Source organism: Asparagus officinalis, chromosome 2, assembly GCF_001876935.1.
Source record: "Asparagus officinalis chromosome 2, Aspof.V1, whole genome shotgun sequence".
NCBI lineage: Eukaryota > Viridiplantae > Streptophyta > Magnoliopsida > Asparagales > Asparagaceae > Asparagus > Asparagus officinalis.
This window is the reverse complement of record NC_033795.1, coordinates 6365573-6389586: the sequence shown is the minus strand read 5'-3', so window position 1 is coordinate 6389586 and position 24014 is coordinate 6365573. Positions and strand designations below refer to the sequence as shown.

The window sequence follows — 24014 nt, the reverse complement described above, 5'->3', positions numbered from 1 at the left end:
CTCTCAGAGTTACAGTCCGAGTACTCAGTCCGGGCTGCTATGATGGCTGGTCGCAAGGCTGAGGTTGCTCGGAAGCGGGGAAAAGGGCGTGCCAAATCTCTTCTCACAGATAATGAAGAGCTCCTCCCTGCGGGTGACAAAGACGAGACCTCTGAGGAAGAATATGTGGATGCAGATACCGACAGAGGGGATCTCGATACCGGTTTGTCCTGCCTCTCTTTGATTTTCCTTCTCCATTAATGACAGCTCTTGTTCATTTAATGAAATGGCTATTGTCACTTTAGGTAGGACAACCGACGATCATGAGCCGCCGGCTCCTACGCACGTTGAAACGTGTGACAGGCCTGTGCATGACCGACCCATTGGTCCTAGGAGGGTTGGTGCCCCGAAGAGGAAGAAGACCGCACATAAGTCCCATGACGGTCAGCGTCCTTACGGGGTGGACTTAGGAAGCACCGCCGGTGGAGGGGAAGGTAACATTTTATTGCTGGTGCTTTAAGGTGATTTACCTTTTGGGATTCGTAACCACGTTTTCATGCTCCAGGGTTCTTCGAAGAGGGCGAACTCCCACCGGGTTCGGTATCTCCTGGTGTTGATAACATGGATTGCTTTATGCAACAGATGTGCGACGCCCTTCATGATGGGTCTTTGGGCATCGATCTAAACATCGATCTTGAGCAGATGAATAATGTTGAGCCCACAGTCCCATATTCAGGTATATCTACATCCAATGTTACTTTCCTCAAGCATGGGGAAGGAAGATCTTCCGTTTTTGCTACAAGTACTTTTTCGAGCTTTCCTCATCTTTCAACATTCAGGTTACCCTGCAGAGGTTGCGATGGACAGGCCAAGCTTCTCGAAGCCCGATGCCGGCTTATTAGCTGACATGCTGGCTGAGCAGACTTCCAGGGGAACCGAGAGACCATTCTTTGGGAATGATTCATCCACCGGTATATATCTGATTCCTTTCCTCTTGCCTGATCTTTTATCTGGCTAACGAATGATTAACTATTGTAGCGCCAACCATTGGGATTAGCCCGATATCGATCCCTGGCATACCCAGCTTGCCTCGGAGTGACGGGCTCGCAGGTACGCATACGATTTAGGGATATCGTACTTCTCCATGTTCATCTGGCTTTTGACTAATATATGAGTGCAATCATAGGACCAGCCACCAGGACTGATTCTCATATGACTCCTGGCATTCCTCAGATGCTTACGGATGATGGGTCTACAGGTATGTAGATGACTTTATTATCCCAATCCTCCTTATTTGTCTAAATTTTCATTTTGACTAATAAGAGGGTGCTATCATAGGACCAGCCGCTTGGGCCGATACTCTTATGACTCTTGGCATTCCGACTGCATCTGAGGACGGGGGCATTGCAGGTATGCATGAGATCTTCTTGTCCCGGTTCTCCTTATTTATCCAAATTTTCATTTGGCTAATATAAGAGTGTAAGGCCTGATACCACTACAGTTCCCGGGGCTGAAAGCCTGCATAGAAGTGGTGCCTCCCCGCCCTTACCGAGTGATATGAGCAATCCGCCTGCAGGGGTTGATGTACCCTCTTCTGCTACTGCCTCAGAGCCTGTCGAACCTCAGCCCGAGGGGACGTCCGTTGGTGTTGGTATGCTCAGAATTTGCCTTTTGAATTTCCCTATCGTATTCGATAATCCGCTGAACTTCTGTGTTGTTGCTTGTAGGATCTTGATCTTCCCTATACGAGCGTGTCCGCGCTCTTTTGGTCGATACTGATCCGGACAGAGAGGCTTTTCGTACAGACCTCAGCTTCTTCACTGCCTTTTATAACGGCCTGATCGAGAAACTTCTTCATAGAGGAGGCGGCTTTGATCAGTTCAGGCGTTCCTTTTCTCATCATATGATGATGATGAGAGAAGAGGGACATCCAGAGTTGGCCGATTCCTTTACTGTCGAATTCGTTGTTCTGGAGTCCGAGATCCGAGAGCTAAGGGAGTTGAAGGCTGGTGGAGCTTCCTCTTTTGTATCCTCTCAGATGGAGGATAGGCTGATGCAGTGGCGTGACCTGAGATCTTCCATTGGCAGCGAGCTTCGATCACGCGAGCATTCTGTTGCGCAACTGATAGCTACCCTGGCGAAGAAGGATGCCAGCAGAGCCGAGTTACTTAGCTCATTGGATTCCACCCATGAAGAGATAGTTAGGCTGAAGGAGGCCTTGAGGCGTGCCGAAGAGTCCGCTACTCTTATCGTCGAGGACCTGGCTGGATTAGAGCGTTCTCGTGAATGGACGCTCGATAAACTGGGATCGACACAGGAGGGACTGATGAAACTGTAAAATGAAGTCGCGGAGGTCTTAAGCAGTTCCGAAGACTCTGTCCGAGCTAACCTGCAGGCAGAACTCGAGCAGGGCTACATGGATAGGCTCTCTAGTTTGGAGTCCCAGTTTCTTAATCGTCGGTTGCCTTCGGGCTAACGAACTTTTCGTTGTAGGCTTTTGGCTTAACTGTTACTAGAGACTTCACGCCTTTGCTTCTTTTGTGATCTTTCTGTATTTATTCTGAATGACAGATTTATGGGATTTTTTTTTTTTTTGCAAACCCCCAGCCCTCAACGGGTTTGATATGCCTTTACCGATTACCGTTTGAATCGGGATAGCATGCGGATTGTCGAAATCCGTTCCGCATGTAACGTTGTGCTAAAGGAATGAACTCCCTTAGACTTAATGCTACGACTTCGAATACGTAGACTTTGCCCTTGTTACGGGAATAGGCTACCCGGCAACACGTGTTAGGTGCTGACTTTGGGGTTTTTGGCAAATCCCCAGCCCTCAACGGGTTTGATACGCCTTTACCGATTACCGTTTGAATCGGGCTAGCATGCGGATTGTCGAAATCCGTTCCGCATGTAACGTTGTGCTAAAGGAATGAACTCCCTTAGACTTAATGCTACGACTTCGAATACGTAGACTTTGCCCTTGTTACGGGAATAGGCTACCCGGCAACACGTGTTAGGAGTTGACTTATCCCTACTTAGGATTCGGGATAAAATTCCCCATGCACCAAGTGCGCGGATTGGAAGTTGAAAGTTGTGTCAAATAGGAAGAGGAAGAATTTTATATTCTATCTCCCGCTGGAAAGGAAACTTGAGGTGGGATTCCCCACCCCCAGTATCTGGAAGGATGAACTGGGAATGGGATCTCCACTCCGAGCACCCGGAATGATGAACTGGGAGTGGGGTCGCCACTCCGAGCATCGGAAAGGTCCGAGGAGAGGAAGAATTTTATATTCTATCTCCCGGTGCTGAAGAGGAAGAATTTTATATTCTATCTACAGCTGGAAAGGAAACTCGAGGTGGGATCCCCCATCCCCAAAATCCGGAAGGATGAACTGGGAGTGGGATCTCCACTCCGAGCATCGGAAAGGTCCGAGGAGAGGAAGAATTTTATATTCTATCTCCCGGTGCTGAAGAGGAAGAATTTTATATTCTATCTTCAGCTGGGATAAAATTCCCCATGCACCAAGTGCGCGGATTGGAAGTTGAAAGTTGTGTCAAATAGGAGAGGAAGAATTTTATATTCTATCTCCCGGTGCTGAAGAGGAAGAATTTTATATTCTATCTACAGCTGGAAAGGAAACTCGAGGTGGGATCCCCCACCCCCAGAATCCGAAAGGATGAACTAGGAGTGGGATCTCCACTCCGAGCATCGGAAAGGTCCGAGGAGAGGGAGAATTTTATATTCTATCTCCCGGTGCTGAAGAGGAAGAATTTTATATTCTATCTACAGCTGGAAAGGAAACTCGAGGTGGGATCCCCACCCCCAGAATCCGGAAGGATGAACTGGGAGTGGGATATCCACTCCGAGCATCCAAAGGTCCGAGGAGAGGAAGAATTTTATAAGAATTTTATATTCTATCTTCAGCTGGAAAGGAAACTCGAGGTGGGATCTCCACCCCTAGAATCCGGAAGGATGAAACTAAGAGTGGGATCTCCACTCCGAGGATCGGAAAGGTTCGAGTGACACTACCTTTTATAGGATTGGTCATTTGAACACAAAGAACCCCTCATTCATTGAGGAGAAAACCCAATTTCAACCCTAACTTTTATAGGTTTGGTGGAAAAAGGGACAAAGGTGGATTTTCGTTTATCGAAAAGGAATGACTCGGTCTTAGTTTTGACTATTGGTAGGCTTGACTAAGCGAGATCGGGAACAATCCTAACTTCTATAGGTTTGACTGTTCCAATTGAAAGTGGACCTCTCGTTCATTGGGGGAATCGAGAGGGGACTTTGGCTTTGGTCCTAACTGTTATAGGTTTGACCAGAAAGCAAAGAAAGTGGAATACGGGTAGCAAAGAAAGTGCCAACTCGTATTATCACTCAAAGGAAGACTTCAACGCTAGGTGAGTAGGATCTAACGTGTTGAGTCTGAGAAATGCCAATGACTGGCAGATGGAAATGTTGGTGAATCCACTGTCGTTTAATTTGATCAGCGGATGATTTTGGCGAGGAAAGATTAACCTATCAGAGGATTAGATCTCATCTCACAAAAAAATAACTCATGAGAGTTAGAGAATTTTGATAAAAATAAGAAGAGACATTCTGATCTTCAGAGTTCGAATGTAGATTTCTTATTCGTCAATTCCACAATGACTGGGTTATCCCTAAGAATACCCATGTGGTATTCTTCCGGGAACTTTCCGATGCATTGGTTATCCTGAAGATACTAAGGATAGTACCTTTTCAGAAATTTGCCGTTTATCGGCATCATAAGCCGGTCGCCGTCTTTGGTGACAAGGTGATATGCGCCACTCGAGTAGACTGTCTCCACTACGAATGGTCCCTCCCATTTGGGTTCAAATTTACCCTTCTTCTTGGAGTTAAGGATCATAGGTCGTCTTACAGCTAGAACCAAATCCCCTTCTTTGAAACTCCTTTGTCGAACCTTTTTGTCGAAGGCTCGAGAAATTCTAGCTTGGTAAAACTCAATATGCTATTGAGCTTCCAGGCGCTCTTCATCGAGCCTCTCGAGTTCTTCGAGGCGCTTCTGATGTTGTTCTTCAGTTGTCATCTGGGTTGAAAGAGCGATCCGAAGAGATGGGATTTGAATCTCCAATGGAAGAACAGCTTCACATCCGTATACCAGTGAATACGGGGTTGCTCCCGTTGGTGTGCGCACCGTGGTCCGATAGGCCCATAGAGCTGCGCCAAGCTTGTCATCCTAGTCTCAGTGGAATTGCTTCAGCCCATTTGGAGAAGTAATCGGTAATCGCCAGGATGAACCGGTCGCCTTTGATCGAAGGGGGATTTATAGGACCAACAATGTCCATTCCCCAAGTCTCGAACGGCCAAGATGTTACCGAGGGATGCAGATGCTCCGGAGGTTGGTGCATATAATTCGCATGTACTTGACACGCATGACACTTCCGGGCATATGTGATTGCTTCGCTCATCATGTGAGGCCAGAAATATCCCATTCTTCTGATGCGATCATAAAGCTTGGGGCCAGGCTCGTGCGCGCCACACTCCCCTTCATGTGCCTCTCTAAGCACTTCTTGGGCTTCTTTGGTTGATAGGCAACGCAATATCAGCCCATCGTACCCCCTGCGGTATAGCGTTCGATTCTCCGTATTATAGTAGAATCTTGGTGCTCTTCGCCGGATTGACTCTCTTTCCTTCACATCTTCTGGCAAGATTCCATGCAAGACGTAGTCGATGATGGGAAAACGCCAATCTCGTGGTTCGAACTCGATTTGAGTAGTGTGGGCCTCTTAAACCTCTTCTTCCTTGGCATCTTCATTGTAGAGCGGTATTAGAAGTTGGTGAGTTCTTACCGTGACAAACTGCTCTGTTTCCGGAGGCTGCGCCAGTGATACGGCCAATGCTGCCAACGCGTCTGCATAGGTGTTCTGTAGCCGTGGAATATGTTCGATAAAGAATCCTTCAAATGACTCCGCCATCTCCACTGCCATCTTATGGTATGGTATTAAATCTTGGCTTCGAACCTCGTACTCTCCCTGAACTTGTTTGACTATCAGTTGAGAATCGCCGAAGGCCTCGAGGTACTCCACCCCCAGTTCTTTAGCAAAAGTGAGTCCTATGAGTAAGGCATTATACTCTGCTACATTATTCGAGCACGGCTCGGTTAGCGAGTAGGCTCGAGGCATCACATGTTTTCCTGGGGAAACTAAAATCACTCCAACTCCGGAGGAGATTTTAGAACTTCCAGGAGCACTTGCTACATGAGTTGCTCGTGAAGCGCCGTCGAAGTATAAACGCCATACTTGTTGGTGTGAAGTTGCGTTGACTTCATGGGTTTCATCTGGTAAGCCGTCATATATTTCGGCGGTATCCGTCGTTGGATTATCTGCAAGGAGATCGCATATGGCCTGTCCTTTGACCGACTTCTGTTGCTTGAAATGCAAGTCGTATTGGGACAAGAGTAAGGCCCATTTTGCTAACCGCCAGCTCATGGAAGCCGGTTGAGTCATGAATACTCGAACCGGATTAACTTTAGAGATGACGTAAATGGTCTGCCCGACCAGATAATGCCGCATCTTCTGAATAGCGAATACCAAGGCGAGGCATTCTCTCTCAATCATGGGATATCGAGATTCTGCGTCTACCATGGTTCGGCTCAAATAATACACTGCCTGCTCGTGACCGTTATCGTCATCTTGTGCAAGCAATGTACTTAATGAGTGGCTCGTCGCCTTGACATAAATCAAGAACGGTTTGCCCGATTTCGGTGCAACGAGTACACTACCATGGTTCGGCTCAAGTAATACACTGCCTGCTCGTGACCGTTATCGTCATCTTGTGCAAGCAATGCACTTAATGAGTGGCTCGTCGCCTTGACATAAATCAAGAACGGTTTGCCCGATTTCGGTGCAACGAGTACAGGAGGTTTTGAGAGATATTCTTTAATACTCTCGAATGCCTTTTGACAAGCTTCATCCCATACGAAAGACACGCCCTTCTTTGCGAGCTTGGAGAATGGTTGGCATTTTCCTGAGAGGTTCGAAATGAACCGACGGATATAAGCCAATCGCCCCTGCAATCCTCTGAGCTCCCTGAGGTTTCTCGGAGGTTGTAATTCATTGATCGCCTTTACCTTATCAGGATCGATGTGGATACCTTTGGTGGTGACGACGAATCCCAGGAATTTTCCACTCGACATTCCGAGGAAAGACTTGGTAGGATTCATCTTCAATTGATGGGCTCGCATCAAGTCGAACATGGTCTTCAAGTCCTTAATGTGATCCTTTTTATCACGACTTTTCACGACCAGATCATCTACGTAGCATTCAACAGTCTTTCGGAGATGATCCTGAAAGATCTTTGACATAGCTCGTTGATATGTAGCACCTGCGTTCTTTAAGCCGAAGGGCATAACTGTGTAACAGAAGACACCGAGGGGCGTTCTGAATGCGGTATGCTTTTCATCGTCTGGATGCATCTTTATCTGGTTATAACCAGAGAAACCATCCATGAAAGACATCCTCTCGAACCCACACGTATTGTCGATGATAACATCCGTGATGGGGAGAGGAAAATCATCTTTTGGGCAAGCAGTGTTGAGATCCCGAAAGTCGATACAAATCCTGACTTTCCCGTTCTTCTTAAGGACTGGGACAATATTGGCTAGCCATTCTGGATGTTGCTCCTCTCGAACGAAGCCCGAGTCAATAAGCTTCTTGACCTCGGATTCGATCGCCTCCATCATTTGCGGACGAAACCGTCTTTGTTGTTGTTTGACTGGTTTGGCATCCATCTTGATATTGAGACGATGTACTGCTACGTTCGGGTCGAGTCCTGGCATGTCTTCATAATTCCAGGCGAACACGTCAATGTACTCCTTGATAAGAGAGATTAACTCTTCTTTCTCATCGGGTAGAAGACTATCGCTAATGAATATCGGTTTAGGATTTTCCTCAGTTCCCATATTCACCTGGAGTACTTGATCTTCGGTAGGAGGCTCTCTTTGCTCGAACCTATCACCATACTGCATGTTTAGGTGGTGAACCCAAGGATCTTCCCATGTTGGCATCTGGTCGTCTTCCTCTATTGCGGTAGGATCGACCGTGACCATATTTGACATCAACCTTTTGAACGTCTCGCCAAGGCTAGTGTCGGAACCCCCAGCCGAAGAGTCGGAAGAGTACCCGTTTCTAGCCTTGTTAGCGATCTGATCAATGATTTGCCAGCAACATTCGTCGTCGGACGAGGAGACGTAGCCGAGACCTCTTTTATAGCGATAATAATCGTCGGGTTTTCCCTTCGGTACATAGGCCATTCGAGGTGGAACTCGTGGGCCTCGACCAAAGAAAAGACCTTCTCCGAGTGTGAAGTCATACCCATACTTTTCCATCATATCGCGCGCTTTTGCGTCATATCTGAATAGATGAGGAGCAGGTTTATCTTCGTCTTCTTCTTCCTCTAAGAAGTGATCGGGTGTCGGATCTTCTTTTCCTTTGCCGTAGACGACTTCTTTTCCACTCCATTTTCCCGCGGGGATGACAAGCGTCGCTCCGCATGGATCTTGTACCTGCTTTTTCGTCAGACAAAATGACTGAAGAGGCATATGTAGGTCAGGATTATCACAAAGCTCTTTAGTGACGTCATCCAGACACATCAAATACTCTAAATCATCGTTTATTGATAGTTCTTCGGCAAGTTGCCAGTTACAACTATTCTCCGATGATTCATCATCGTCAAGATTGATTACAATGGGTACAATGTCATTAAGAACAAAACCACCATCATAATCAAGCCCTGGTTCGGTATCAGCTTCATCTCCGCTGTCCGTTCCTTGGGCCGATGGTTCAGTATCGGATTCAGCGCCGTATAAAAGGGAATCGGTGAAGTAATTCTCCAATCCCTTAAACGGTTGCTTATCCGCGACCACCGTCTTGACTTCATTGTTTGTGTCTACATATTTGAGACACTGATGTAGAGTTGACGGGACTATAAGGTTACCGTGGATCCAAGGTCGACCCAACAGTAAGTTATAGGATGTTTCCGCGTCAATCACATAACAAGTGACCTCCGACCTCAAATCCCCAATCTGGCACTTGACTCGGATCTTCCCCAAGGGCCTAGACCCGCTGGTGTTGAATCCATAAATCGTAGTGCCAGTGGATGCTAATTTGCTAGTCGGGATTCCGAGATGATGCATCAATCGGAATGGCATGATGCTAACAGCGGAACCCGGATCGACTTGGATCCGGTTGACAACGCTGGAGCCAATGTGACCGGTAAAGTACAACGGTCGGTCATGCTTTGAATTCTTCGTCTGCATATCTTCTTTAGTGAAGGAGATGCAGGGAAAGTGTTGCGCCGCCAGGTTGCATTGTTGAACTGACGGCTCTGGTCCTTCTGGAGATGGCTTGATCCGAGTCAGAAAAGCTTCAGAGTCACTTAAGGCTTCTTGCAGCGCTTTCCTTGTGTCCTTTGAAAGGCGCAACAGCTCGTATAGAGTTATGCGAGCTGGGATGTTGGCCAACTGCGCCATGATGTCGAAATGAGGCGGTGAGCTCGTATTTCCCGGTTTGTCTCTACCAATCGGATGATTGAATCGAGACTGCCTCGGGTTCTGGGCTTCTTGCCGCGGAGGCTCTTTCCCCTTCTCCTTTTGCTGGACTTTCTCCGCAGATGCGGGTGTTGGGGGAATTGCTGAGATTCCTAATTCTGCCAACGTTTTGGAAGGAGGGGTTTTGGTGCCCAATTGCTCGGAAGCGTCTGGGTACTTGTAGTGATACTCGTTCCCGCTTCGGGTTGCAAACGGGTACTTGTAGTGATACTCATTCCCGCTTCGGGTCGCAAAGGCCTCCTGTTCATCTTCAGAAAGCGGGAAGGCGGGAATTCTGTCGTCATCTTCTCCTGGAATAGCAGAAGCTCCATAACAGGATTTACCTTTTCCTTTTGACCTCCTCTTAGAGGAGGCTCCAGTCCATTGTTCGTCTTCGATCAAGTCTGGATGAACCCAAAGAATCTCACCATTAGGGGCTGTGTGTGGCACAAGTCCTTTCTGGTGCTGCTTGTGAGGATCATCGTTCACCGTCTTCATTGCTGCATTTACTACTGGCTCATGTTGGAACCAGTTTAATGGAACAGAACCGAAGCTGATTGATACTGCATTTGCTCCCACTCTCTTCTCCTTCGGTTGCTTCATTGTGATGACCCCGACATCGATGAGAGCCTGAATCTTGTCTTTAAGAGCATAGCATACCTTGGTGGGGTGGTGCACCGCTCTGTGGAATGCACAGTACTTCGGATCATTAATCCTCTTGGTTGTTATTCTCAACGAGGTATTTGAAAATACCGGGAACTTCATCCTCTCTGAACGAATAGACTTTTGGGAACTTTGGCTCCGAGGCTTTCGGCTTCGGGGTCTGCTGTTGCCACCTTGGTTGTTGAGGCGCCTTTTGCTGCTGCTGTTGCGGCTGTGCTTGCACCTCGAACGTTTGATTTGCGTTCACAGCATTTGCGTGTGCTTTTCCTCTTCCCTTAGGGACGAAGTTTGGTTGCGGAGCGTTATTTGCTATTTGGCCCCTTTCCGCCTTCTTCCTTTTGAGGAATCGTTCAGCTCGTTCTCCTCGCACCTTCAGGTCTTTCCAGGTCTTTGGTGGCGCCATTCCCATAGCTTCAAGGATGTCCAAGGAGAGATTGTTGTGGCAGGTCTCGAGGATGAAATCTTCGCTGACCGGATCCCTGCAATTCATTGCCTTATTTCGAAACCTCTTCACAAAGTTTTCGACTGTCTCACCGTTCTTTTGTTTCTCCTCAAACAGAGTGCTGATTGAGACCTCAGTGTCGTCGTCGAAGAAGTTCGTCAGGAACATGTCCTCCATGTCGTCCCAACTGCTGATGCTCCCCGGCTTGAGGCGACGATACCAATCGAAGGCCGCTCCGCGAAGAGTGCCAACGAATGACCGTACCATCAAGCGTTCGTTGCCGGAGATTGTTCCTAGGTGAGACTTGAAATAGATTAAATGTTGGGTAGGGGAACCCTTTCCATCAAACGGCGTAAAGTTAATGAGATTGAACTTTGCCGGATATGGAATTGATTCCCACTCCCTTGGATATGGACATGGTATGCCAGACCTTTTTACCTCTTGAGCGTTCATCAACGCGTTGATTTTGCTCTCCAAGTCCTTCATCTTCTTGTCTTCACTCGTTTCCATCTTCGAGTGGCTCTGGGGAGAGGTAATGTGGTCCTCTTTGGTATTATCATCTATAGGGCCACCTCCGTTGTCGTTGTTGACAGGGGGAATAATTATGTTGATATTATTCCCTTCCCGTTCATTTTCCTCTTGATTCTGATGATTGGGCCGAGTGGGCTCTTCTTGATGAGTTGTCAGAGCTGCGATATGCTGGTCGTGCATCTCCCTCATCTGCTGCACGGCCATCTCCATCTCGAACTTAAAACTTTCTTTCTGCCGAGCTAGGGCATCTTCAAGCATCTTGTTTACTTGTTCGGCGTTGATCATGAGTACCTCGCGGGGTTGCCCTTCGCTAGATACCGTGTTGTCCGATGCAATTGCAGAGCCGTCATCTGATCCTTCGTCTTCCGACGGTAATCTCGTCCGAACCCTACCATAGGTCCCTCGTGTGATGGTTCCGGACTGCAGATGAGTTAAATACCAAGGTACCAACGGGATTGACTCGGGATTGTCCCCTGTCGATGCTCCTTTGCTGGCCATGTTGATGGTGACCTTCGGGAATTCTCTATCTTTGACAATCCTTCTTCTTCGCTGGAAACGCCTAGGCTTAGCTTCAGACGTTCCGGTGGAAATTCTGTCAAATACTGAAATTCTCCTTGGGGTTTGAGCACAAGAGCATTCTGACAGCACTGCCTTGATTATATTGGCGCACGGGCAGCGAGACTCCATGTCCTGCACATACTTCTTTCGAGATTTCCCCATACCACCAGCTCTATAGTACAGCTCATCAGCTTGGTAACTGGAGCAACCTATAGAGTGTTGGCATGTGCTCCTTGGTAAAACACCATCATCCTCAGATGAGTGTGCTTCCCCTTTGGCATGGGATGTTTTGTTAGTTTTCTCAAAAGTGGCCCGTTCAAGTTTACGTTTTTGTGAACATAAAAATTGAACGGGCTCTTGTATTTCGACTCGCAATCCGATGCGGTCGGTGATAGGGGCTTTCCCTTTCTCATCTTTCGTGGGGGGATTAATTCGACCCCCAGTTTGATTTGAAACTTGGTGACCTTTCAATGGACCCAAGCGCTCCTTGATAGGTACTTTACCTCGACCACCGGAGGTACGGGGGCAAGGGGAACGGGACTTGGATTTGGTGAAGGTTGGGCAGCAACATCTTCAACTCCTATCTTAGGCGTTGGTTTCGCCTTCCGCATCCATACCTGCTTGAGCTTTGGCGGAGTCTTGACCGCCTCTTCTTTTTGCATCTTCTCCGCTTTCTGTAGGAGAGCTCGGGCATGCGCAAGCAATGCGCGGCGCTTCTTGATTCGCTCTTCGAGGGTCGAGCGAGTCCTCGTGACACGAATCCAATCATTTGCTTCTGTTTTGAAGGAGGAGTTGGTTACGTACCGTTGTTGCTCCAGGCGCTATCTCGATTTGAGATCTTCATTGTAGCGGACCCCGTCCATAGGCTCCAAAGCCTTGGCCATCTGACGAGCAAGGTGTTGACGCCGTCTTTGGCGCGTTCTCTTTGATATAGCTGGAGCACCTTCAGTAGCCATCTTCTTGACGGAGGAGAAGCCCAGTTCTGCGATCTCGACCACGTTGGGCGACGCGGAGACGCCACGTGGTGCGAGTGCAGCGATGGCAAGGGGCTCTTGGGTCTTTGAGCCGAGGGTCCCGCGAGCGATTCTGGCGGAGGATGCCTTCCTGCGCCTACTCGGAGAGGCGGATCTGGAGGAGGAGGAAGAGAGGTACTCTTCGAACTTTTGTTGATCGAACTCGTATTCGATCTCTTCATTCACCCGGATCTTGAATGCCGGTTGCGTCACGACGGCTTCGGTAGCGATGCCGTTGGCTCCCACTGTGGTCGCCAGCTTGTTTGCGGAGAAAGTTGTTGTATTCATTGCTGTGTTCATTACAACTTAGATCGTTACAATGAAACAAAAAGAAATCGCCTTTTTATAAGGCTCTTACACAATGAAAACAAAAAGGTTACAACTCTCTTCAAACAAACGCAAGATCCGTTTATCGTCTCTTGCTTGCGTGGGTCTTTTGCCTGTGACGGGGACGTCAATATCTGTGGACCACCGGGCACTCAGATCTGCTCCGAAAAAATCGGACAGAGCTTCGTCGATCCGTGTGAGATCTAGAAGCTTTAAGCGTCTATCTCGGCTAAAACGAGATATCAGCTCTTCTTAGTGATTACCGGCGAAGGGTAATACTAAGGAAAAGAGGGAACGGGTGATGAAGAAGAAACTCCTTTGCTGTAGACGGCTTCGCTCACCATCGCTCGCTGCAAGGCGGGAGGGCCTTGCGCCTAGGGCTGCTCTCAAATTTTTCAGATCTCAGGATGAAGCCCAAGATCTGAAATTAGCCGCAACACCAAAAGCGCACAAAAATGTCAGGAGCCCTTTTCAAATGGAGGCTAAGGGGCCTATTTATCAAGGAAACCAAGAGGGGGGGTGGTAAAAGGTGAGGACACACACCCCCTTGGGGTGTCGTCGCCCATAGCGCCGAGACACCCTGGGGTGTCATCGGCCTGGCCGAGACACCCCTGGGGTGTCTTGGTTTTGCCAAGACACCCCTCGGGTGTTTCGAGCTTGCCGAGACACCCCCGGGTGCCTCAGTTCAGTCCGAGGTCCTTCCGGGTGTGTTTGCCGTTGACTCGTCGTCCCAACTCGGATTTAATTGATTTCGGATGCGTTGGAATTCTGACGAAGAGCTCTGTCAGCCCCCATGGTTGAATTATCAGTGGGGTGAACGGGACACGAAGGGCGCTGCTTCTTTTGCAGCGGTCGCGGGGTTCCCGATCAATCCGTATCCCCGTTGTTCTGAAGTTCTGTCGGTTCACATAGCTCGTTGATTTGCTTCAGGCGTTTACCGACGTCAATCGAACTCTTGCGAACCGGGTAGTGACGTTCATCGTCATTCGTTAACACTGAGCTGTTTGCGGGGACCTATCGGCAATTTTTGATGCCTACAATTTGAGTTTACTAACGAATAGAATTTAACCAGATGTATATTCGATTCATTTGTCTATTAAATATTCGTTTAAAATTTGATCACATCTTATTATTTGTATTATTGCATATATGATGTCATATTTTTAACTCACTTATCATTTCTACTTAAGTTTTATATACTGATTTTAAGACTTAAATAATCTTAAATCTGTTTTCTAATTAAAATTTTGGTTTAAATATATACATCATATATTATAAAGAAATAATTTTTATTTATGAATTTTAGTATTATTTGAAAATCAAAATTTTAAGCAGAATAAATATACTTTGATATTCGATAAGTATTCGTAAATATTCATGAATATTTATCAAATACCAAGTATTCAAGTTCAAATTCGAAAAATTAGATATATGAATATTAGAGTCCGCATTCGAATTCGATAACTTTGAATAAATACAAATACGAACGCCTTAGTATTCGATTTGATTCGATCTTTTATCACCCCTAAAGAAAAGGCAGTCCAATTAGCAAATAAAATGAAAAATAAAGAAAAAGTTCTGCCACGTCAGCAATAAATAACAGAATATTCTAAAACAGACCTACTTTGATGAAAGAGAATATATTAGGGATATTTATCGATGACTTGCAAAGTTTAAGAACTCAAATGAAATTTGGCTAATATAGTAGGAACCTATAATCAAGTTTTGCCTTAAAAGAGCATCAAATAGTGTCACAAGACTCACAACTCGATTTTCTGGTGTTGTTTTGTTTGCAAGAAAAGCAATAAAATATTGCACGGAACATAGCGGAAAAATCAAATCCAAATCTATTATTTCGATATCTGCAATCTTGTTATAAGAAATATATTTTTCAAAACAAATTTAGTGTTTGAGTGAATTTTTTTTATGAAAGCTAATTATCACATATATTAAACTAAACAACTCTTTTTTTGCACAGCCAAACAACTCTCACTAAAGATGCTGATTATAATACTGAATTCTATCTTGTTTGCATTGATTCGATATTCGATTCAAACCACATTTTCATTGTCCTCACTATTTATATTGAATTTTTTTTATTTGTTTATGTCGATTTAAAAATTTATATTGGTATAGTATCATGGTCTTCCCTTCTTTTCCAGGATGGACCTTTTATATTATTTTTCCTTTTCCCTAAACATTCATGTGGACCTCTTTGCTTATTCCAAGCTGCTTCTTAATTAATTTTTTGTCCTTTTTATTTCAGAGTCTCCTTACCCCCCCCCCCCCCCCCCCCTAAAACGCTTTCCCAAAAACAAGAGAGAGAGAGGAGAGAGTAGATGAAGTTTGTTTACAAGTTCTCGAAAGGTCTCAGAACCAGCGCGAGCTCCTGATCGATGAGCTGACCAAAGGTCACAAACTGGCCTGCCAGCTTGTGGCTCTGTTGTCCGAACAAAAGACTTCTTCGAATAATGAGCGGATTTGCATCGTCCAAGAAATTATGGTGAGCTTTCACAGCGCACTCAAAGCTCTGCAGGACTCTGGCGTCAAATCACAGAAGCACAAACGAAACGAAAATCCTCTCCAAATAGGCAGGATCCAATCAGCGCACGCTCCTGGAGGCCAGAAAACAAGGTTAATTAATGATTTTTCGGATTAATTGAGGGTTGCGCCGCTTATTATCCCTTAAGTTTGATATTAGCAGATAGACCGTTTGTATAACGTTGTCCACGTACTCAGTCCGGAGTGTGATAATATAGCGGATCAATCCGACACAAATCTCTAACTACGTTCAGTTTGACGGATTTATCGTTCAATATCAAATTTAAGGAGTAATAAGTGGCTTAGTAAGGGTTATGCGCGATTAACTCTATTTTTTTTTTGTGCTTTTTTTTGTATATCTCCCTCAAATAATAAGTGGCATCATGACTTTCAAACAATGAAATTAAACTAATGTGTCAGATAACTATTTGTTTTATTCTTTCTTTTCATAGTCTTCTTTGTAAGAGGGGGAAAAAAGAAATAGAAGGTATTAGGCTCTTTTAAAAAAAAATATTTTCTCTTCTTCTCCTAGACCCAATCAAGCATTCTAGGGGTTTTAAAATGAGGGTTTATCTATTTTTATCAAGACAACTTTCATTCATCAAGAGCAAGTGTTTGAAGACAATTGAAGAGCTTTTCTCTTGCTGTTTTGTTCTCATACGTACAGTTCTGTATATATTATCAATTTAACTTTATCTTTTTGGTTGTTTATAAAAATTTTAATTTCTACTATGTATATGTATGGCTGGTTTTGGTTCTTTTCTAAATCTGTGTCAACGATGAATGACGGCAAGGCCATCTCTTCATCTTCATAGATCTTTGGAAGAAGAAGGTTATACATCTCTTCTAGTAAAAATTTTATTTTCTATATTCCAATATATGGACACTGTTCGTGTCCTTGTTTTGTACTGAAATATCTTTTGATAATTCTGATTATTAATGAACGGGGTAGGACACTGTTCGTGTCCTTGTTTTGTACTGAAATATCTTTTGATAATTCTGATTATTAATGAACGGGGTATAACCCTTGTTTTTACACTGAAATATCTTTTGATAATTCTGATTATTAATGAACGGGGTATAACCCTTGTTTTTACTTCAAAAAAGAAAAAAAAACTTTCATTCATCAAATAATAATAAATACTCAGCCACCATGAAAGATGCAAATCCAAATGATAGTATAGAACCCTTGATAGCTCTTTGTTTTTTATTTGCAATTATTTAAGCTCCATAAAATTTATAGATCGGCAAAATTATGCTGCCACTAGCTGACCTTTTTTTTTTTAAAAAATACACGCAGATCTCTCCCTTATTCATACACACTGACCAAATCAAAAAGTCTTAATGATGGTCATTCATGGAGGAAGTACGGGCAGAAGAAAATATTCAATGCTAAATTCCCAAGGTAATGATTTTTGTATTATTGATGAAATTAGGGTTAACCGCACGTAGATTAATCTCTGTACTATTGTGCTTTGAAACTTACTAGCACTCATGCAGTTTGATTTTGCAGATAGACCCTTAGGGAATTTTTTGACTCTTTTACCCTCGGGGATATATTTGCCAAAAACAAATTTCTCTTTTTCTGAGAATAAAAGAGTAAAAAAAATATCGCGGAGGAGTTTACTAACGAAAATCAAACTAGATGAGCAAAAAGTTCAAGAGCGCAATCTTACATTAGGAGGTCTATCCTCAATTAAACTTTTAAAAGATGGAAAATGATAGAGGCACATCTTGTGCCACACCCCCTCTCTCAGCTACAGTGCACGGGGCCCACACATGAGATTAAAAAATCTCATGTGGGGGTGTGCCTGTAGTGCCACACTGCCACCCTTAAAAGATAGGTTTTAGAACAATTTTGCAGTTCCTTATAAAATCTTTATGGTCTTTTTAGGAGCTATTTTAGATGCCCACACAAATATGATCAAGGATGCAAGGCAACAAGACAGGTTCAACAGTCCGAGCAAGACCCTTCAAGGTTCACAGTCACCTATTTTGGCCAGCACACATGTAGAGATCCTTTCGAGGTGGCATCATCTTGCATTGAAGAAGATCCTTGTACCATCAACTTTGCTTCCCCTTCGGAGTTTGATGCAAACTTCGAACAACCTCAGCTCTCAACTTTGAAGCAAGGGGACTCGTGTGAGGATGTTGTTGGCAACACTGCGACCCCCGGAAGCTCATTATCTAATTGTTTTAAGTTCCCGGAATTTGGCTTGAGTGAGATGCTCAGTCTTTTAGCGTGACGCGGTGCTGGAAAAGATGTGAAATGACAAAAAAAAAATTTATGCTTAGGTAGTTTGGAGTTTGATGTACGCCATGGTTTATGTTCGACATGTTAGGTCCATTTTTTGCGAAACCGAACCGAGCGGAATAGCCAATAAAATGCGCACATTTCAAGTTGAAAAGACAAAGATGGATAAATAGATTCTACATACCATTTTCCTAATTTCTCATTTCATCTTTATTTTGTTTTGATATAAATTCATAGAGAAGATGGTTAAATATTTCTCCATAGAACTCCAAAATTTGATGGTATCTCGTAAATAAAGGTTGACCCCAGAATGGTGTGGCTTGCCGAAGCGCTCTCTCTCTCTTTCAAAAGCACTCCCTCTCGTCTTGGGCACTAAAAATAGTTCATCTTTCCTATATAAAAGCTGTCAAAATCGAATAAGATATCAAAAACAAGATTCTCTCTTTCTCTCTGCAAATTTTTCCTATTGAGAGGTGAGAAAGAAAGAGAGAAATAAAGTCTTTTTTCTTCGCATTTCAAGGTTGAAGATTGAGTTTATATTGATCAAGATGGCTAGATTTCCTTTGGTTTTGATGGTCATTCTTGCTCTCGTCTTCAGCATTGTGTTTCCCGCTGTACAGGCTGAGGGTCCTGCTATGGCCCCCAACAGTGACGGTAATACAACTTTGTAGTAACTATCATCTCTTAACTCAACTTATTTATTAGCACTTATTGCTCCAAAATTCACGATCGACATATACATATAGGGGTTATTTACAATTTATTCTTCCAAAATTATCAATCCGGAAGTGTTTAAGTGCTAGTAAAATAGTCGAGAGGGTTTGAGGGGGTCACCTGCAATTTACCATATTTTTTATAATTTTTAATATGCTGTTTTTTTCTAATTGCAGGGAAGTCAATTGATCAAGGAATTGCCTACATGTTGATGCTGTTGGCTTTAGTCGTGACCTACCTTATTCATTAAACAAATAAAGAATAATGTTTAATTAGATATATGGTGTTGTTTAGTGGAGTTATTGTTGGAAATTGAGGTTGAATCTGGAATTGAACAGTGAAGGATGATGTGCTGTTATTTTAAAAACTTTTAATTAACTGTTGTGTGTTTGTGAAACACTGTGCTTAAAACAATATTTGGCCTACTCCGGTGCAAGGATCCCAAGGCTAAACTGCTTCCAGGAACAACAGTGCAATACTCTGGTGTGCACCAACCCAGTATTGTCAAGATCTCCTTGATCTATAAGACCTTTCGGTCTAGGCAAAAGATCTCATCGATCTCAGAACCTTACGGTTCAAAAGCTTTCGGTTTAAGATAAATTACACTTCGCACAAGTTCCTGCAGCAGCAGCACAACAACAACAACGTCGGGATCGACGTTCGTATTCCAGCACGCGATGTTCGTGTTCCACGCACGCGAGAGGATTTTCAGCTTGCATCCAAGAGCTGCCCAAGAGCGTTATTTATAGGCCTCTAAGGCCAGCTCAAGAGTCACAAGCAATTAATGTGACTATTACAATTCTTAATGACAATTAAGATTATAACATCAATGTATTAAATTGCTCTTAATACTGTTGTAACCGCTGCATGCATTAACTCCTGAATATGAGACAATCAATGGACGCGTTGCTACGAAACGCGAGGGTCACGTCTCAACAAATCAGACGAACCTCGTTTGACAAACGAACGTCGTCAAACAGGCGAACCTCGTATGACAGACGAACCTCGTCGAACGATCGAACATAGTCAAGCAAGCGAACCTCGTATGATATACGAACCTCGTAGATCGAGCGAACCTCGTCAAGCAGGCGAACCTCGTATGACAGACGAACCTCGTCAACAAGCGAACCTCGTCGAACGAATGAACATCGTCAAACAGGCGAACCTTGTATGACAGTCGAACCTCGTCGAACGAGCGAACCTTGTCAAACTACGAGAACACTAGGGTCACCCTCGTGCGTATACGTAGCTCGTCTACATGCTGCGAAGCAGCCTGCGAGGCAGCCTTCGTGGCGACCATAGTGGCGCCAAACAGCGCCACCTCGCCCCGATGCCTCCGTGCGAAGTGCGCCTAACAAAGCGTCACTTAGCGCCTTAGCCCGATTAGCCCCGATCCCCGGCCCATTAGCCCACGGCCCACGGCCCACGGCCCACGACCTACGAGAACTTATAAGGGATAGATTCAAATAAAATACTTCTCGGCTTGCCGTTGGCAAGCCTTGAACAATGGACCTTTTGAAACACAAAAACATAAACTTTCCACTAGGCTACTAAGCATTTATGAAAAGTACTTGTAGTTAATATATATATAGTTTGAAAACTCATTTTGGAAAGCTGTTTTGACCAAAAAATCCAACAATCCCCTACAAAATTTTAAACTAGTGTCGTGTTATGGTGTCGTGTTTCAATCGTTGTGCATAAGGTAGATGTCGCAAGGACTTGAATCCCCTTTAGACCAACTGAATAAAAGATAGATGCATGGTGTCGCAGAGACTTGAACCAGCACATGTCTAAAATCCAGCGATCACACAAGATCAAACTCATCTGTGGTAGTTTTCACTTTGAACCATATTTGCCTTTGCCTTTGCACATTTATGGCCTTATGCTAGTCCTGGTTTCTACTAGGGCTCTAAGCATCTTTCCACAAGACACCATAGGAGATGACCAAATCTTCACCCAGACATAAGTGAGTTCTTTAGGCATGTTTCCTAGCAAACATCCCGCATCCGAAATGCTTTGAACTCATTAAGGCTTAAAAGCCATCCTCTCTTATGATATGATTCTAGGTGAGTCCTTTAGGCGTGTTTTCTATCTAACACCCCGCATCTGAAATACTTTGGACCCATTAAGGCTTAATAGCCAACCCCTTTATATGATAGGATTATCGGTGAGTCCTTTAGGCATGTTACCTATCCAACATCCTGCATCCGAAATGCTTTGGACCCATTAAGGCTTAACATCCAACCTCTTTACATGATAGGATTTTATTTGTAAATCTTACTTGACTTTTGAACCAATCATCTTGTCATTAGTAGCATAAGCTTTGAACTAATAACTTGACGAAATGGTAAGTATTTGTAAGACTCACCAAACATTGCAAATCTTACTTGACTTTTGAACCAGTTATCTTTATTATTAGTAGCATAAGCTTTGAACTAATAATTGGATGAACATGGTAAGTATTTGTAAAACTCACAAAACTTTAAGACCCATTGCAGCAGATGTCCTTTAGACTATGTCCTTTTTCAGACCTTTAGTCAAAGGATCAGCCACATTCTCTGAAGACCGAACGTCAATCACCGAGACGACTCCTTGGTAAATGAGTTCTCTCAAATAGCCATGCTTCAGACGAATGGTCCGCTTCTTTCCATTGAACAACGAGTTCGCTGCCACAGCACCCGTTGCCTGATTATCACAATAGATTATAATTGCGCCTTGTAATTCTGTCAATGGAAGGTCTCGAAGAATACAACTGAGCCACTCAGCTTCATCTCCTGCAGCATAGAGTGCGAAGAACTCAGATTCCATCGATGACTGTACAATCATAGTTTGCTTCTTAGATTTCCACGAGACGGCAGCTCCGCCCATGGTGAAGACAAAACCTCCAGTAAATCTGCACTCATCTGGTTCTGAACACCAGCTCACATCTGAATAGCCTTCGATTACAGCCGGATATCCAGTGTAGAATAGGCTCTGACCTATAGTTCCTTTCAAGTATCTCATCAATCTCTGGACAGTATCCCAGTGATGCTTTCTAGGATTACTTGTGAACCTACTAAGCATTCCTACAGCAAATGCTATATCTGGCCTTGTGCAGCTCATCGCGTACATAAGACTTCCAATTATCTTTGAGTACCTTAGCTTCTCTATTGGTCTTCCAGTGTTCGATCAAAGCTTTTTGTTGTAATCATACGGCACTGACAGTTTTGACAGATCGTAGTAGCCATACTTCCTTAGCATGCTCTCGATATAATAAGATTGGGACAATCCAATACCCTCTTCAGAGTATATGATTTTGATTCCGAGAATCACGTCCGCATTTCCAAGGTCCTTCATACTGAACTGAGCTGATAGAAATTTCTTGGTAGATGTTACTATCTCCAAATCACTCCCGACAATGAGCATATCATCCACATAGAGGCAGATAATCACTATCTTCCATTCAGCGACCTTGATGTATAGGCACTTGTCAGACTCGCTGACTTGATACTCATTGTTGCGAACAACCCCATCGAACTTCTCATGCCAGAGTTTCGGTGCCTGCTTAAGTCCATATAGAGACTTAATAAGTTTACAAACTTTATCAGCTGGAGCATCAAGTCCTTCTGGTTTCTCCATGTAGATCTCTTCTGTGAGGTCTCCATTAAGAAAGGCAGTCTTCACATCCATCTGATGTATGACGAACTTTTTTATCGCCGCCCATGCGATAAGCACTCTGATGGTAGTGATCCTGCAAACTGGTGCATAGATGTCAAAGAAATCTATTCCTTCTCTCTGAGAGAATCATTTCGCTACCAGTCTTGCTTTGTACTTCTCAATAGTACCATCAGTATGAAGCTTGTTCTTGAAGATCCACTTGCAACTGATATGCCTAGCACATTCAGGTACATCCACCAGCTCCCATGTGTGATTTTGGATCAATGAATCTATCTTATCATCTATAGCTTCTTTCCATAGAAGAACATCTGTTGATTGCATTATTTCTTTGAAAGTTTGTGGGTCTCCTTCCATATTATAGGGGGTGAAATCATCTCCAAAATATTTCTGTCTCCTGACACGCTTGGAAGATGGTTCGGTAACTCCTTCATCACTGACATTTTCAGTTTCTCGTGAAACTGGCTCCTCTGGTGCGTCTGACGTACTAGCATTCTCTGCTATATCTTTGAACAATAATCTTTTATCTTTGATAAATTTATCCTCAAAGAATTTTGCATCCCGAGCTTCAATGATGGAGTTAGTTCTAAGATCAAGGAACCTGCAAGCATCACTATCTTTAGTAAAACCAAGAAACACACATTTGTTTGCCTTTGGTCCGAGCTTAGGCCTTTTGATATCTGGAACTCGAACATATGAGAGACACCCCCCACACTTTGAGACTATCCGAAGGATATGGATATCCCAACCATAACTGATGAGGAGTACTATCAATTTTAGAATATGGTACTCTGTTCAGAATCCAGTTTGCCATCAGCAAAACCTCTCCCCAATAGCATGTAGGTAGACCAGATGTAATTAGCATCGAATTCACCATCTCGGTCAATGTGCGATTTTTCCTTTCTGCAATTCTATTAGATTGCGGAGAATACAGAGTAGTAGTTTCAACAATGATTCCATGCTCCTTGAAGTATGTCTCTGACTCCTTAGATCGGTACTTCACTCCTCTGTCACTCCTGAGTCTTTTCACCTGAAATCCAAGCTGCTTCTCCACTCGAGTTCGAAACTCGACAAACTTGCTGAAGGCTTCATCTTTAGATTTCAGCAGGTGGACGTGACAGAAGCGAGAGTGGTCATTAATGAAGGTGATGAAGTACTTCATGCCGCCTCGAGTGACAAAGCTCTTGAAATCACAAGTATCTGAGTGAATCAGATACAATAGGTTGGTGCTCCTTGTGACACTTGGAAATGACTTCCTTGTCAGCTTTGCTTGCGCACAGACTTCACACTTGTCAGGTTTGTTACCCCCACATTTCGAAAACAATCCTAACTTCTACATGCTAGACAGCTTTCTATAATTCACATGTCCTAGCCTATTGCGCCATAATACAGAGGAGTAAGCAGAAGATGATACTTCATTTACAACTGAGTTGGGTACAATAGTACTGATCTTTTACATACCATCAGTACGATATGTATTGCCAAAATATATTTTCTTAAAAGATAACACAGCCTTTCCTCCTTGAAAATCCAGCCTCATACCAGCGTCACACAGCAGGCTTTCAGAGACTAAGTTTTTGACAATTGAGGGAACATGTTTCACATCCTTCAATGTGAGAGTCTTCCCTGAAGAAAGAGTCAGCACTACAGTCCCAGTTCTAAGAACAGGAACAACAGAACGATCAGTCATTGATACGTTCTCTTTGGCAGCAGTATAGGAAGAGAACAAATCTCTGTTGGAGCAGACATGACAGGTATCACCTGTATCT

At 44.2% G+C, this 24014-nt stretch overlaps 1 protein-coding gene and 1 long non-coding RNA gene across 2 annotated transcripts; both read left to right on the top strand.

Annotated features, from left to right (window-relative positions):
* On the top strand, positions 15464-18025 carry LOC109830062 (probable WRKY transcription factor 70). Its single transcript, XM_020397216.1, has 3 exons — positions 15464-15716; positions 16924-17028; positions 17518-18025. Exons 1-3 carry the CDS (start codon positions 15583-15585, stop codon positions 17867-17869), a joined length of 591 nt encoding a protein of 196 aa, XP_020252805.1. The 5' UTR covers positions 15464-15582; the 3' UTR covers positions 17870-18025.
* Positions 18317-18933, top strand: LOC109830063. The gene is made up of 2 exons (XR_002244191.1): positions 18317-18531; positions 18768-18933. It is a non-coding gene; the product is annotated as an uncharacterized LOC109830063 (long non-coding RNA).

Bases quoted from the DNA above. Each gene is read 5' to 3' on its own strand.
- LOC109830062 (XM_020397216.1), top strand. From the start codon at position 15,583: ATGGTGAGCTTTCACAGCGCACTCAAAGCTCTGCAGGACTCTGGCGTC. The intron at 15,717-16,923 runs GTTAATTAATGA...AAATACACGCAG, and splicing joins CCTGGAGGCCAGAAAACAAG to ATCTCTCCCTTATTCATACA. The intron at 17,029-17,517 runs GTAATGATTTTT...TGGTCTTTTTAG, and splicing joins TTCAATGCTAAATTCCCAAG to GAGCTATTTTAGATGCCCAC.